The sequence below is a fragment of the Gracilinanus agilis genome, chromosome 4 (genome assembly GCF_016433145.1).
Source record: "Gracilinanus agilis isolate LMUSP501 chromosome 4, AgileGrace, whole genome shotgun sequence".
In the NCBI taxonomy this organism is placed as follows: domain Eukaryota; kingdom Metazoa; phylum Chordata; class Mammalia; order Didelphimorphia; family Didelphidae; genus Gracilinanus; species Gracilinanus agilis.
This window is the reverse complement of record NC_058133.1, coordinates 362,642,144-362,659,257: the sequence shown is the minus strand read 5'-3', so window position 1 is coordinate 362,659,257 and position 17,114 is coordinate 362,642,144. Positions and strand designations below refer to the sequence as shown.

Below are 17,114 nucleotides of genomic sequence, written 5' to 3'. Positions count from 1 at the left end.
TGGCTTACATCGAGCGAATGAACTACATCCATCGAGATCTGCGATCTGCCAACATCCTGGTGGGGAATGGGCTCATATGCAAGATCGCCGATTTCGGCTTAGCCAGATTGATCGAAGACAACGAATACACAGCGAGACAAGGTGAGTCCCGACGACGGCGTCTTCTGAATCGCTTTCTACCCCGTCGCTGTATCGAGGCTCTTTACTTCTTTTACCTCTTCCTTCCCACTAGGGTTCATACTATCCCCATCACTGAGTTCAGATTCAGTCTTGGACACTTACTTAGCCTCTCTTCACTTTGATTTCATCTCTAAAATAAATATAATAAGAATAACTTGTGTTCACTTCAGTTTCACTGCTAAAATACAGATAAGAGTCGCCCCTTCCTGCCAGGGTTGCTGTGAGGAGCAAAATGAGATCATAATTGTAAGACACATAATAAATACTATTGTACTTAATAATTACTAACTAATCTTCCTCACAATACTATATAAATCTATTTTAGTATTGTTAGTTATTATTATCCCCATCCTACATAACCCTAAAGAAGCTTTTGATGTAAGTTTTAAAATAGAATGAATTTTTTAATTTTTTTTATTTGTTTTTAAAATATTTTTTCCATGTTTACATGATTTATTTTCTTTCTCTTCTCTCTTCTCTCTTCCCTCCTAGTGCTGACAAGCAATTCCACTGGGTTGTACAAATGTTATCACTTGATCCTTATTTCCATGTTATAGAATGGATTGAACTGATCCTTCCTATCTTTCCCATCCCATAGACTTTGATAGGCCTGTGAATATGGTATATTCAGCCTAGAAAGGAAGAGAAATTGCTTGTTGGTGGGTGGTCAGCCGGCTGACCCTTTAATTTTGAGGTCATGTTACTTTTCCTTTGAGCATCGTGGCCTTTGGAGTAAAAGGATTATAGGAGGCCAAGGGATCTGTGGATTCCTGTCAAGGACCCACAGAAATACCACACTTTCTCATCTTTCCCCTTTCCCAAGTGAAATTTATGGAAACAAACTTCCAGCACACATAGATTCCCAAACTGGGATCTTAATAACTCCAATGGATAACCCAATAGGTGTTCTAATTAAAGAGATACCAGAGAGACAACTCTTGGGGGCTGTGCCAGCATCACTTTTTTTCTAGTTTGTCAATTAATTTTCTATTAAACAACTTCATTACCATATGTAGTTTGGGGTAGCAGATGGCCTCTTCTTAGGGAATTTAAGGTTTGTGTTTTGGGGGAGGGGATGAATTCCTTCTTTTTAAATGAGGTCCTATTGCAATTCTAGGCAAGACTGAAGCATTGGATGGGCTATGCAGAAAGAAAATATCTCTGTGGAATTTAACATAGTTTTTTCTTTCATTATTATCATTTCATTTCATGGCACTTTTTTCCCCATTCCATAATCATACAAGGATACAAGGATGGAAGTGTCCTTAAGCCGTCTGATTCTATAAGGGAAAATGTCAAGCTAATACCCTGGCTAGTACAGATGCTACAAAAATACTAACATCCATGTAGGTCGGCTATTTGGATTTTCCCAACACGTGGAGGCCCTCGTTCTTTAGTCAGGAATGCACAGCCCAGTCCTGAAGCCAGATGGTGCGTTTTGGTCTCTCAGCAAAGCAGACAGGCAAAGCTCCATTTGAGCTGGCAGCCTCGGGAGAAATAGGAATGTGAACTTGGGCAACACAAGCTAGGCAGGATGGTAGGAGCCATGGAGTAGGGAACACCAGCAGGAATAAAATTGGAATACCATTAGTGAGCTCACCCGAGGCTAAAGTTCAAATCACAATTGCCCCCAGTCAGGGAAAGTTTACTAAGCATAAATGTTTGATTTGTGAAAGACATGGGAAATGGCCAGTTTTCTTGATCACATGAAAGAGACCATCCATCCATGTGGCGAGTCTTCAAGGCTCAGCCAGAATGATGAATTTAATACTTGTTTCCTAGATGCTGTTGGGGAAGAGGACGGAGAGTATTTCTGAACCTTCCCTTCCCCACTACTCCTTTCTGGTAGCTCTTCTATTTATACTCTGCAGCTAATTAAATTCAATTAATTTATTATTACTTTAATTTTTAGAATAATTGTATTCTATTATATATAATATATAATTTTAATTAATTTTAAAATAATTTAATATAATGGTTAATTATCTGTTTATTTATAAATATATTTTAAAATTAATTAATTAAAGACTCATTTTAAAAGAAATCTAATATTCTTGGACCCTCATGAGCAAAGAGATTCTAGGGACAGCTGTCAGCAGAGATGGTGATAGATGCAGTTGATGGATTTGAATATTATACTTGTTTATGGATTTATTCATTCATTTCAGTTGTGTCCAACTCTCCATGACCCCATTTTGGGCTTTCTTGGCTGGCAAAGCTACTGGAGTGGTTTGCCATTTCCTTCTCCAGATCATTTTTTTAAAAAATTTATTATTCTGAAATCAATACTTAATTCTAAGGCAGAAAAACAGTAAGGGCCAGGCAGTTGAGATTAAGTGACTTACTTACCTAGAGTGACACAGCTAAAAAGTGTCTGAAGTCAAATTTGAACCCAGGTCCTCCTGACTCCAGACCTGGTACTTTTCTACTGTACTACCTAGCTGCCCCCCTCTAGAATCATTTTACTGATGAGGTAACTGAGACAAATAAGATTAAGTGACTTACCTAGGGTCACACAGCTAGCAAGTATCTAAAACCAAATTTGAACTAATGAAGGTAAGTTTTCCTGACTCCAGACCTTGTGTTCTATGCACTGTGCCACCTAGATGTCCTGAGTTGTTCATTGGCTCCTAATGATAATATTTTTTTAGATTTATTTTTATTTTTTATTATTTTTATTTTAATAATAAATTTCCATTTAAGTTTTTCCAATATTATATGATCCATATTGTCTCCCTCCCTTCTTCCCTCTCCCCTCCCAGAGCTGACAAGTGATTCAATCTGGATTATACATATATTATCACACAAAATATATTTCCATATTATTCATTTTTCTAAGTGAATAATGCTATAAAACCCCCCAAGCCCCCAAAACATATGCCTAAATAAACAAGTGATAAATCGTATGTTTTCACCTGCATTTCTACTCCCACGGTTCTTTCTCTGCAGTGGGTAGCATTCTTTTTCCTAAGTCCTCAGAACTATCCTGGATCATTGTATTTCTGTTAGTAGCAAAGTCTGTCACCTGTGATCTTGATAGATATGTGGTTCTCAATAGTTCTTATGGAGAAGTGTGAGGGGCAGCAAGGTGGCTTAATGGAAAAAAGAGCCAGGCCTGGAGGTGGAAGGTCCTAGGTTCAAATCTGTCCTCATATACTCCTTAACTGTGTGCTTCTGAGCAAGTCACTTAGCCCCAATTGCCTAACCCTTTCCACTTTTCTGTCTTGGAATTAATATTTAATATTGATCGCTACTTAATTCCAACACATAAGGTAAGGATTTTTTTAAAGTGTGCCAATCTTTACTGCAAATAAAGAAATGACAAATGGGTTTTAAAAACCAGTTTAAGAAAAAAGAAAATTTTCAGAAAAGGGCAGTTAATGAGTCTTTTTTTTTTTTTTAAGAAAAACAAAGCAAAGGTCAGTTGTCTCTATCTCTTAATTGTATTTTTTTTTAATAAGGATCACCTTTTTATATTCATCACTGGGGAAGAGCCACCCTCCTTTTTTCAAGAGATTTGGGCACCGTCGGATGATCCCAGCTATTTATAAAATTTGTCACACAGATTTATCTTGCACTGATATTTTCAAACAGCAGTGAACTGAGTATGCATTCCAGTCATGCATGCTGTAGGCAGCATGCACCCTGCATACTTATGTATCTGTAAGGGATTAATCAGCTACCCCAGACAGCTGGTCCACGTGCCTAATAATATTTGCAAGTTGAGTTTTATGTTACACACAGACCCGATCCACACTGTGACTTCAATCATGTGAGCTGTTTGCGGTTTTGAGCGAGGCATGCCATTTGGAAATATTCTAGGACTAGCATTGGCAACTCTTTTTTCCACTCAGATTTTACAAGTTTACCTTCTAAGGGTAAAACGAAGCATCATCTTCCTTTTCTGGGACTGACTTAGAAGAAGCAGTGTGCACAATGGACCAGCCGTGATGTCACTCTAGAGCCCGGCCAGGGGCAGAAGAAGCTAGCTTTTTTTGGGGGGGGGGTGCCTAAAAGTCGGTACAGAGGCAAATGTGTCTTCATCTGCTCATAGGAGCATAGATCGAGAGCTGGAAGGAACCTGGGAGTCCGTCTCATCTAATCTAGCTGCCTCATTTTACACATAAGGAAACTGAAGCCTAAGAAGAGTCATTGAAATGCCCAACATTACCCAAGTCATAAAACAAGATTTGAACTCCTAATACAGTGGCTCTTTTCCAGTGTACCATCTAAATGCCTTCTAAAATCAGCTACTAACTTATAATTATTCTGGATTATTTATATGTCTCCCCCTCTATTATAGTGATCATAATAACTAATATTGACATAGCACATCAAAAAACACTTTTGTAAAACTCATTGCCACCCCCATCAACTGGCAAGTAAGAAGCAAGTTTAGAATTATTCTACTTACCCCGTAATGTTATCTCCATTTCATAGATAAGGAGACTCAAAACAGGAGAAAGTGATTTTGCCATGGTTATACAACCAGGTGTTGTAGTATTAGAAAAGATTGATATTCTCATGATGACTATTAAAAAAACAAAAAACTTTACTAAAACTGAGATCTGATATAATGGGGTTCTCACTTCATAATGCTTCCAAGCCTCCTCATCCTATGTGTCTATCTTTTTTTCTTTCCCTTCCCTCAGTCTGTCATGGGGTCAAACCTATATGCTGGGTCTTTCTTCTAGTTATCTCTGAATTTTTAAATTTTATTTATTTATTCGTTTAAATAATACCTAGCTAACTCCATCCCTCGCTCCCCGATCCTCATTAGAGAGGACCAAATAAAAGCATTTTTTCATGTGGTTATATATAGCTTTGATTTCTTCATTTAAAAACTGCCTATTTGATCTGACAATTTTGTTGATTGGGTAATGGCACACATTTTAAATATTTGATAGATACGTCTCTGTATGTTTTAGATACAAGGCTTACATCTGAAAACTATATAAAATTTTCCCCAACTTAAGCTTTCCTTCTAATCTTAGCTAAATTAGTTTTATTTGTATAAAACCTTTTCAATTTAATATATTTAAATTGTCTTTTTTACATCTCTCAGTGCTTTCTTGCTCTTGTCTATGCATAAATTATTTTCCTATCCATAAATTCTCTTATTTCATGGCTACTCTTGCCATGTGATGAGTCTACCTTTTTTCTAGTTGCTTATCGTTCTTTTCTTTTTTCTTAAACGCCTACTTTCTGCCTTAGAATTAATACTGTGTATTGGCTCCAAGGCTTCTGCCAACTGTTACTTTAGTAACAGTTGAGCGATTGGGGTTAAGTGGGTAGAGAACCAGACCTAGAGATAGGAAGTCCTGGGTTCAGAAATGGCCTCAGACACTTCCTACTTACATGACCCTGGGCAAGTCACTTAACCCCAGTTGCCTAACCCTTACCACTGTTCTGTCTTGGAACCAATACTTCCAAGACAAAAGGTAACAATTATGGAAAGAGATGAGTAAAATCTTGCTAGGCTTCTCACGAGATAATTTCTTTTCTATGTGACTATTAATCTCAGCAGCGCATTGATCTACATTGATTTTTAAACCTACAATCTAAAGTTTACTCATAGAAAGAGACATTGCAGAAGCTGTACACCCTTAGTTCAGCCTTGATGACTAATGAACAAAAAAAGCCTTTCTACAACATTCTATTTCGTTGTCATGTGTTCTTTTAGAAAACACTTTTTCAAGGCTAAATTGCAACATTTCGATATGATTTTCCACTCTAACAAAAAAAATAGTGTGCTATGGTAGAAAGAATACTTGATTTGGGTCCAACAAACTTAGATTCAAGTCCAGTTTTTGATGCTTATTAGTTGTATGACCTTGGGCCCTCTGGGGCCATTTTGTTTCTGAACACCAAGAATCCCAACCCTACCACCCCCATACTCACACACACTTAAAACACAATTTCTTTCTCCTCTATCTATGGTGCTTCTGTGGTTTTTAGTTTATCAGTGAAGATTCTTTCAGACACTCACAGATCCGGACTAATGCCAGATTTTAGACAGGACTTGTGGAAAAGATCTTAGGTTTAGAGCTAGAAGTCTCATCTAAACCCCTCATTTTACAGCTAGAGAAACTGAGGCTCAGAGAGTTGAGGTGACTTCCTCAAGGTCACAGAGCAATATGAAAGGAAGGCATATGAGGACTCAGAAATCTCCCTGGAAGCCAAGTGTGGAACGTACCTATAATTTCTCTTTTTCAGGGCAGCTGAGGCTGGTAGATCCCTTTAGTTTGGGAATCCTGAGCTGCAATAGGACAAAAAACCAAGAGGGTATCCCAGCTAACCAGCATCCGTTTAGTGAGCCCCCTGGAAAGAGAGCCAAACTAACCAGGTTGGAAATGGAGCAGATCAGAGCTTCCATGCCCATCAGCAACGAAGTGTGGCCCTTGACTTAGCTTAGAAGAGATGCTGAGACCCGCTCGCCAAAAAACAAAGCCAGAAATTCTCCCTGCAGCTCAGGGTCTCAGTGGATAGAGAGCCAGGCGTGGAGGTGGTTCTCTAAAATGGGAGAAATGCCTGTGAGGACCCCACCTCCTTACAGAATTATTGTGAGGGTGAAATGCAAGCATGCATGTTTTCTATACTTTAAAGCACTATATAAACGCCAGCTCTTATGCTGGCTCTTTTCATGTCCTCTGATCAAGGTCAAGAACTGGGAAGCAGACAAACTGGGTCTTCCCTGCCCTTTTGGGAGCCCTCGTCTGGCCTGATGGATTGTATTTCTCCATACCTCATCTCCATACCTCTACAGTATCTCATCTCTTAAGACTTCTCTTCCCACCTTCCCTTCCATCCGAATGTGTCCTCCAAATTGTCTGACTAATTTGTACTAAGATGTTGATGACTGATAATGATGATTTACCCCGTTCCCCTAGCCACCGAGTATTTGCATTTTAACTGGGAACAACATCTTGAGTCAAAGGAATGAAACTCCAATGGGGGAATTTGAAATATTAGTGATCTAATCTAGTAGGGAAATGTCTTTGGGGGAAGGAAGAGGAGCAGGGTAGAGCCTTATTTGTTTCCCTTAAATCACACCTCACCAACCTGTGAGACCTGCTTATACTAATAATCTTCCATTAACTTAAATAAGCTAACTGGGTCATATTTTGATGCTTTTCGAGTTTGTAAGAACAGGGAAATTTTTTTTTTAACTTTGAATATGAATGCCAGAAGTTTAGAAGTCATGTCTTTAAATAGAAGGAGGAGAAAAAAAATACAAAACTCCCCTCTTTCCCGCCCCCCCCCAGGAAAGTTTAAGTTGAATAGATGGTTGTCTGGGGGGAAATTCATGTATAAATTACACTAGGAGAAAAATTCATAATGGTTGCAGTTTTCATGTTAATTATTTCATGGTAAAAATTTGTGGCTGCATAAATTAACACATTCTTTTATGGAGAGCATATTTTAGAAAGATTTGTTACTTTAATAACTCTTTGTGTATCAGAAACCCCAGATGCCTGTACTAATTAAATATAACTAGATTTCTGATTTAGAAAGCACAGTGGCGGTTGGTTTAACCGAGATGAGCAGGCAGTGAAGTTGACAAACACAATCAGGATTGCAGAAGATTCCTGGGTCCAATCAGAATTGTAAATTGGATTCCTGGCCTTATTTTTGTATCCTAAAGACCCCAGGAATTGTTGGCTCCATCCCCCGGCAGCCTGCTAGGCTTCCCCCAGCCCCCATGCATGGGGTAGAGTCCTTCCGTGGAGGGCCCTTTGTAATCTGGGCTCCAGATCAGATTTACGGAGATTTCCCAGGATGACCCTGCCTCGCCCCCATCAGCACAAGGATTTCCTGTTCTCAGTTAACAGCAGCCTCCCTGCTCCTACCGAGAGCGAGCAGCAAATACAGAAGGATCCTTTATTAATTACCTGAATGGAAACTGGCTTCTCTAAATACTGCTAGTGGGAAAAAGGAAGGGAAAATCATAATATGAGGAAAACTTAAAAATGTCTCCAGTTCACCCATTGTTTCATGTGCCGGGGGAACTCTCTAACCTTTGTTTCTTCAGCACCGCCACTTCCCCACTCCCATCCCCTGTCTCCATCTTCAGCGTGTTCCTCCTCTTCTTTGACTTCTCCCCACCCCGAACTGGTCCTTGTCCCTGTGGGGCTGGCTGGCTGCTCAAGGGTCCCAAAGATGGCAGCTTCCGCAGCAGGATGTCTGCCCGGGCTCTGACCTCTCTGTTAGGGAAGGCTCCTGACACAGTTCTCATCATTATTTGAATTTTGAGATAGTGCCACTGTGCCTGGTCACACCGGGCTGGTTTGGATGGAAAGCCCCCAAACAAAAACTGCTGCCCACCCCCGTGGACTTCCTCTCGGACAGTTTCTGGGTCCGATGGTTCTGTCACACTTCCGAGACCCAGAAATAACGGGTCAGACGGGCAGAGAAACGGACACTGACCGAATTGTGCACATCGACTGCTTTCCCATAGAAAGGATGTGTTGGAAGCTAAAGATTAAAGTTAAAAGTTACCCTCTCTTCCTGATCTCTCTTTCAAGGCTTAAAACTGTCGGAGGGGAAGGAGGCAGATTAATTCCTTTCATTTCCATATTTTGGGACCTCTGGATGCCTGAAGGAAACAGATGGGGAGAGATATAAGCTCCGGTCACTCGAGAGGACGGTTTCTATATATCTTTGGCGCTCTGCAGTCAAATTTTATTATTCAGACAAGGTGGTTTGCTGCTGGGTCTTGTTTTGTTTTTTTTTTTTTTTTCTCTTTTCTTTGTCATGTTTTGGGCAGAACTCTTTGACTATTATTCATGGATGGTCAAGACTAAGTACCTGGTTCTTTGCATCCCATGTTTCTTAGTAATCCTCAAGAAGGAAGCAGATGGTCATACTCTTGTGATTTCAGAGTGCAAATGGGAATTGCAGATTGCTATCAGATAACAGGAATGTTGCTTGGCTTTCCTTATCTTTCTTTGTTGGTAAAAATGTAAGTCCTGCTTTCTCATAATCAAGGGGGAAAAAATTATACGTGGAAACCTTGCCAAATTGTCAAGCCTCTGCTGCCTCCAGCTAGAGAAAGGTACCCTTCGAGACTTCATTCTCCCTCCACAGAGGCTGCCACCAGGCCGTCCGGAGGGAAGGGGGGAGGGAATGCATTTTGAAATCATAACCACAAAATTCTTCTCTCTGTATTTCCTCCTCCTGTGAGCTTCCTCACCGATTCCCAACTCATGGACCCACGATGACCGAACTACCCATTTTACTCTTTCCTTAATTCTGCCAGCTTCTCTCTCTGTCTCCATCTCTTGTCTCTCGGTTTTTCTCTCTCTTCTCTGTTTTTCTGTCTGCCTTTCTGTCTCTCACACAACAGAGCACACTCTCCTCTCAACAATTCACTTTACCTCTTCTTTTCACAGATATCCAGACCATGCAGTCTAAGCTCAATCCACCCTTTTCGCTTCCACGTTTAAGAATCTTTCCGTATTTCATTTCCACCTATTCTTTTTTCCTTCCTTTGTCTCGGAGGGCTGTGTATTCCTACTCCTTGCCAAAGCCTGGGCCTCTCATCCCATCACTTCCCACCTCCTCTAGACCTTGCTCAGTGAATCACTTAGCCCCACCCTTCATCTCCCCCAGTTCCTTCCTTCTTATCATCCTACCAACACTCTCAGTCTTCCCCAAACCCAAATTCTGAACATAAAAGGAATGGGGGAGGCTTTCTTCTACTCATCTCTCTCCTTTTATCCTCAAACTTCTCACAGAAGTCCATAGCTAATAAAAATGCTCCATCAGAAGTCACCAATTATGTTATTGCCAAATCCTTCGGCCTTTTCCCAGTCCTCATCCTTCTTGGCATTCTGTGGCAGGTAACGATTTTTCTGGATATGTCTTCCTTGCTTGCTTGGCTTCTGAGATACCCCCCAGTGCCCAGACTCAGCCCCTCTCTCTCCAGTAATTCTTCCTTCGTCTCCAGTGCCTGCTTATCTCATGCTTTCTCTCATCCTCATAATCTCTTGATCTGCCAGACTAGACTTCCTAGCTGGTGTTTTCTTCCATCCCCATTGTTTGCCATCCCTGACGTGTCTCCCTCCCTCCCTCCTCCATCTCTCCTGACCATCCCTCGAGTCCCCACATGAGAGATCATCTTTCTCAAAGCCCCCCCACTACCACCCCCTGTTGAAAACGACTCTTCTTTCCTCGGGTCACCTCCAGGTGGCATTTTTGTCTGAAATTTCCTTGTTTTATTTCATAAGGGCTTGTGTTTTGTTCCCTCTGGGAGCTGTCTGTGCAGATGTCAGAGCCCACTCCCCTTCCTAAATTGTGGGGTGAGGGAGAGGGGGGGCTAGTGTTCTCTCCCTCCCTTCATGTACACAATAGAGTACGTGTTTAATCAAATGTTGAGCAAGTTTTTGAATGCTGACCAGCCACGTCAGCCGGGGTGATATTGCTCCCCGATAGTGTTTCAAAATAAAGAAAAAAGTTTTTGTTGTTTGGTGGGTTGGTGTTTTTGGTTTGTTTTTTTTTTTACTCTTTTCTGGGTGGCATGGAATCATGCCAAGCCCATTAACAATTATTTTCTGGAAATGGCTGGCTTCTTGGGAGAATTGCTGGCCCACCCCAAAGAGCGGCTCCTACTTCATTTCTTTCCACTCTTCTCAGAAAGAAATAGCACACCGCTAAGCGGGGAGTCCCCACACATCTCGGCTGCCGTGTCACCCCCTTCTCTGTTTTAAATAGAAACCTCACATATGTGTATCCATCGTGCGAAGGCCCTGCAGCTCTCTTTTGTCAGATAGTGCTTTCCTCTTGGCTCCTGCAAGCTGGGAAATGGTTCTGTCAGAGCTGTGCCAGGGTATCCTGAATCCCAGCCCTTACTCCAGGTACCACGCAGCGCCCGAGGCACGTAGCCTCAGCTGCCAAGCTGCCTGCATGAAGAAACCATCTCCAGCCTTCAGGGAGGGCACGGCGCATCGCCTTTAAAAGAAGAGGCAGCCAGGAGACTCAGGAGACAGAACCAGACCTGAAGATGGGAGGTCCTGGGTTCAAATCCGGCCTCAGACACTTCCTAGCTGTGTGTCCCCGGACAAGTCACTAAACACCCATTGCCTAGCCCTTACTGCTCTTCTGCCTTGGGACCAATGCACAGAAGGGATTCTACGACAGAAAGGAAGGGTTTAAGAAAAAAAAAAAAAGAAGAATCTTAGGTTTTTTGTGAGGGTCAAGTAAGATAAGAAGTTTAAAGTATTTAGTATAGTGTGTGGCATAAATGCTGTACTATATAAATGTTAGCTATTATTATTTTTAAATTTTTATTTATTTTTATTTTAGCTATTATTTTTAATAATTATAATTTATTATATAACAAGTTAGCATGTGTTTATTATGTAAATATACATATTTTATTATAGATTTATTACATAAACTCTATATAATCACTATTAACATTGATAACAATAATTGATTGTATAGAAATATATAATTATAAGATAATAATTAATAATAATAGTATCAACACCCCTTCACAGCTCAGTGAGTCATGGTGGATACAGAACCTTAATAGGTGGTCTTTGAGGGGTTGCCATGTCCAAAAATAAAGACAAAGCATCATGCGGTGACCAACTTTCTGCTGATCCTTTCTAGACCTCGCTAAGCTGGTTCCCCAATGACAGACATTCAATAAATGCTTAATAAATGTTTGTTGACTGGCCTTCTGGCCCCGCAGGCTCCTCTCCTGTCCAGCCCCATGTTGTTGACCCTACCAAAGCTTGATGTTATAGTTGTCCTAACGACTGAGAGCTGGGGGTGCCTGTCGCGCCCCAAGGAGGGATCAGAGTGGGCCTTCAAGGGAGGGATGAACCAGTCACCAGTTGTAGAGTTTCAGGAAATGAACTTGCATCCTCTCGCTCTCTTCTCAAACACAGGAGGTTGGGCAAGCTAGGTGGGTCAGTAGACGGAGAGCCAGGCCTGGAGAGAAGTCCTCTGTTCAAATGTGGCCTCAGACACTTCCCAGCTGTGTGACCCTGGTCAAGTCTCTTAACCCTCATTGCCTAGCCCTGACCACTCTTCTACCTTACTTACTATTAACTCCAAGACAGAAGGTAAGGGTTTAAAAAAGGAAACACCCAGGATGTTCCTAGAAAGTCCAAGGACACCAGGCTAAGGGCACCATTTTGCATCCTGGCTCTGCCACTTACTGTAACTGAACACCGAATCTCAGTTTCCACAGTTGTAAGGGGATTGAACACCATCACCTCTAAAGTGCCCCCTAAGTCCATGGAGCCCACTCATCTTGTATGTGTGCCACTCCACTACCATCTAAGCCTTTGAGGGCCCTCAAGGGAAAGGGAGCAAGCATTTATCGAGAGCCTCCAGTGTGCCAGGGATCATGCCGAGGGCTTTTCAAATATTATTTCATTTAAAGTCTCTCTGTTCCTTCTTCCACTCCTTTCTCTTTTTTCTGAAGTTCTCCCATACTTAAAATTATAAAGGAGTCCAGAGCCTCAGGAAGATATTTACTAGTGATGTGGCCATGGGCAAATCATTCCTTGTTGGCCTCAGTTTCCTCATCTGTAAAATGAGCTGGAGAAGGAAATGGCAAACCACTCCAGGATCTCTGCCAAGAAAATTCCAAACGGAGTTACAAAGAGTTGGATCACGGTGGAAACAATTGTTCAGCTACTTATAAAAACGCCTTTCCTTATAGATTCCTTAGAGACACTACCGAAAAACGACTAAACAACTTATAAGTCGTCCTTTACCCGTAGCGTGTGATTATTAATAGCTTCAGCTGTGCTCATTGTTTCCCTAACTAGACAAAACCAGAGATGGAGGGTCAGTTCAGGTGTTCTGCTTGATAGTCCAAACAGACCTCAGTCCTGAGTTTTGAATTACTTTGTTTTTATCTCTTACCTTCTGTCTTAGTTCTGTATATTGGTTCCAAGGCAGAAGAGCCAAGATTCAAAATGGCATCCTTGGACTGTCTTTCTGCTCCAAAGGTGCTGTTCCAGCGTATCGGTGTTCTCCTCCAAATATATCCGAGGGCACTAAGGTGTCTCAGTGGGTAGAGAGGCAGGTCTGGAGACAGGAGGTCCTGGGTTCAAATGTGGTCTCAGACACTTCTTAGGAACCCCATCATCTAGCCCTTATCCCTGTTCTGCCTTGGAATCCAATACACAATATTGATTCAAAGACAGAAGGTAAAGGTTTAAAAAAATTTTTTTTAATGCTGCATCCAGACCGTAATATTTCCCAGCGTGATCTGGCCAGGACAGAATTCAGTCGATCGGCTCCTCGTCGTGTCTCCCAGTACAATGAAAGGTCAGATGAACTTTTTTGGCTGCTGTTTTATACCTTTGACCCATTTGAGGCTTACTAATACCCCCCTGGGGCTGTCTGACTTTGTCTATTTCATCTTGTACTTGTAAAGATCTTTTTTTTTTTTTTTTTAACTTGTACTTGTACATCCTTCCTGTGCTCTCTCTGAAAATTCATCCTGCATTCATCGGTGTTCTGGCCCGTCAAGATCTTTTGGAGCCTGGCTCTGTCATTCGCTGTCTTAGCTCTCCTTCCTAGCTTTGTGTCATTTGCAGATTTGATAAACGTTCCATCTGAGCCTTTCCCTTCCGCTTTCTGACGCCTCACCGTGGCCGTGGCCCGGGGTTCTTGCCCTTCGAATGTCTGTAGGTATGTTTTCGAGAAGTAGGGAGAGGCTCATTACCGAAGGCCTAGTCAGCACACAATGACATTTTTTTTTTTTGGCCACAACAGCTTATTATATAATTTTAAAAGGTGTAGAGGTGTAGAGACTCATTCTGCTTAGGTTTCTGCAGTAATGAAAATCACATATCCTTGACCGAGGTTGAATACGATAACTTGGCGTGTTAGCTAATAGAATAAAACATCTGTTTCAAGCTTCATATTTTTAATATTCTCTATTTAGAGAACTATATTTATAGTTATATACATGAAAAGATGTATTAATATATCAGATCTACTTATTTAATATATTAAATATATTAGTAGTATTACTATATCTGATATACTTATATTCATATATTAGGTATATTCTATATATTTATTACTCTATTCCAATAAATCTCTCAGCCACGGGCATTTTCTCTTGCTGGCTCCCTCAGCCGCAATGCCCTCCCTCCCTTCCTCTCTGACTGCTGACCTCCCGGGCTTCCTTTAAGACCCAACCAAAATCCTGCCTTGGACAGGGAGCTCCGGGGAAGCCCTTTTCACTCTTGCACCTTTCCTCCCTTAATCATTTCCTATTGATTCTGCATTGGGCGCTGTGTGTCTATCTGTTTGCACGTTATCTCCCCCATTTGATTTTAAGACCCTCGAGGCAGGGGCTGGTTTTTGCTTCTTTTTGAATCCCCACAGCTTAGTACAAGACCTATCCTATAGCAGAGGCTTAATCAATAGTTATTGATTAATTGATCGAGCCTGTAATCTCATCAGTTTAGATATTTCCTCCAACAATTTAAATGGCTGTCCTTCTGGTGCAACTTCTGTTCGTAGCCGCCCCTGTGAGCTCATCCCTGGGGGCCACCCAGTATTCTTGGAGCTTTCCTTGCATTATTTTGACACAGAAATCTTAGTGTAATGTTGAACTTTTGTGGCTTCGGCCATTTTAAACCACACCAACCCATTTTCTGTTTTGTTCGTCTCTCTCCGGGACGCCTTCCTTTTCCCCGCTTCTCCATCATGCCTGTGTAGGTTGTGATGTCCTTCCTCTAGGTCTCTCCCCGGCCTTTAAGATGAAAAGGGACCCCCACTCCGGGAGTTTGCCTTGACCTTGGAGCAGGGAGGCAGCGCTGTTTTTCTTCTCATTTTCCTCTAGCAAGGGTGCATGTGGAAAGTAAGGCTGGAATGTGTAAGAAGGAAACCCTCCTCGGAGAATCTCCGTGACACCCACCATTGTCTTAATGTCACAAAGTACATGCGGCAACAAATCCAAGAAAGAATTATTAGGATCTGAAGTAGAAGTGAAGAGTAGATTGCCTGTTTACTAGGGATGAAAGAATTCCATTAACTCTGATGTGACCTCAGGGTAAGGGTAGACCATTCTGACCTAATAAATTTAGTTTATAATCCTGTTTTCACTTAAAACTGAGTGTGTGCAGTCAAGCTGTGCTAGATTGTGGTAAAGGCAATTTATTCCCGGACTCTAAAGATGAAAACATTCTTGGTTTGTTAGGAATACAATCATGTCATCGAAGCCATCTATTTTGTGCAATATTAAATACAGAGCATTAAGCTTGAGTTCTTTGTCAAGGATAAAATCCATCAGCAATCAGGAAATTTGATTATGCGTGATTTGATGCATCAGTCAACAATCTGGCATCTTCTTATGCGTAAGGCGTTCTCCATCAAGCAGAACCTGTCCATTGAGCATCTCTTGTGTGCCCAGCACTGTGCTTATCTGTAGGGAAAGTAAAGTACAAAATCAGGGTTCCTGGCTGCCCTGTGAAAGCAGCTGCTGGGGCAGCAAGGTAGATCAGTGGAGAGAAAGCCAGGAGGTCCTGGGTTCAAATATGGCCTCAGACACTTTCTCGCTCTGGGTGTGTGACTCTGGGCAAGTCACCTAACCCCTAGACCTTACCACTCTTCTGCCTTTGAACTGAAACTTAGTTTCAACTTTAAGACAGAAAGGAGAGAGAGGGAGGGAGATTGGGGAAGAGGGAAGATTGAGAGGAGAGAGAGAGAGAGAGAGAGAGAGAGAAGGAACAAAGGAACAAACAGACCAACAGACCTCTGGACCTGAATCCAGGAAGACTTGAATTCAAATGTGACCTCAGATAGTTAGTAGCTAGATGACCTTAGACAAGTTAGTGCCTCACTTTCCTCAGCTATAAAATGGAGATAATGGTACCTGCCTCACAAGATTGCTGTAAGGACCAAATGAGATAATATTTGTACAGTGCCTGGCACATAGGAAGTGCTCCATAAATCCTTACACCCTCTTTCCTCTGGGAACTTTTGTTCCACACAAAGAGAGAGGAACCAACAAGGGGAAATTCTTTTCTGGATCTGATTGTCACTGGCAAATAAAGACTGATTGCTGGAGGGGAAGTCTTGAGAACTGTGGAGGGGTGAGAGACTTCTCCATCTTAAAACTTGTGAAAGACAAAGGAGGGGAAAGCCTGGCATCGTCTAATGCATCTGCTCGATTTGGGAGTTTAGATTTCATAGGGTTCAGAGAGATGCCAGAGAGGATCCCATAGACGAAAACTCCAGGGGAAGTTGGCCAAGAAAGATAGGAAGTTTTCAGGAATGAAAACTGATTCTGAAGTCACACGCAAAAAAGCCATTCCAACAAGGACCAGGGACCAGGGCTCTGCCGACAGGTTGGGGATTTGTTTCATTTTGTTTCAAATGTATAAGAGATGGAAGCGAGGTCAAGTAACAGATGGTTCCAAATGCCTGGCCCAGACTGTAAGAATAGCACTTACTATTCTTACAGTACTTACTAGAAGAAAGCCGAGGACTTCAAAAAGAAAGCTGTTTGGGTTTTCTTTTTCATTTAGGGAAAGAGGAACATCAAAAAAAAAGGTTAGAGGCATTGATTAAGCCGGCTAGGATGGTGGTACCCATCTGCAGAGGAGAGCTCGTCGGTTCTTATTTTGCTTCTGTTTTCTCTGCCAAGAAGAATGATCTTTGACCTGGAAAGAACAAAGCACATTACTAGTAGGGAGTAATTAGAGGGAGAGAAAGGAAGAGACAAGAGAAGTATCTGTACAGAAGAAAAACTTACAATTCTTCACTTTTAGGCTAAAAGAGACAATTTATTAATAATAGATGACAGTGGAAGAGGTGTTGGACCTAGAGTCAGGAAGACCTAAATTCAAATCCTGCCCAGGCAGTAGCAGGATGACTTTGGATAAGTCCCTTTACTTTCTCTCTCTCTCTCTCTCTCTCTCTCTCTCTCTCTCTCTCTCTCTCTCTCTCTC

The 17,114-nt window shown here is 41.7% G+C and overlaps 1 protein-coding gene across 1 annotated transcript in view; it reads left to right on the top strand.

The window, feature by feature from the left end:
- Positions 1-17,114, top strand: part of FYN (FYN proto-oncogene, Src family tyrosine kinase) — a 100,544-nt gene that overhangs the window by 49,968 nt on the left and 33,462 nt on the right. The window contains exon 8 of the mRNA XM_044675413.1: positions 3-141. Coding sequence (XP_044531348.1) covers positions 3-141 — 139 coding nt within the window. The remainder of the gene's footprint in view (positions 1-2; positions 142-17,114) is intronic.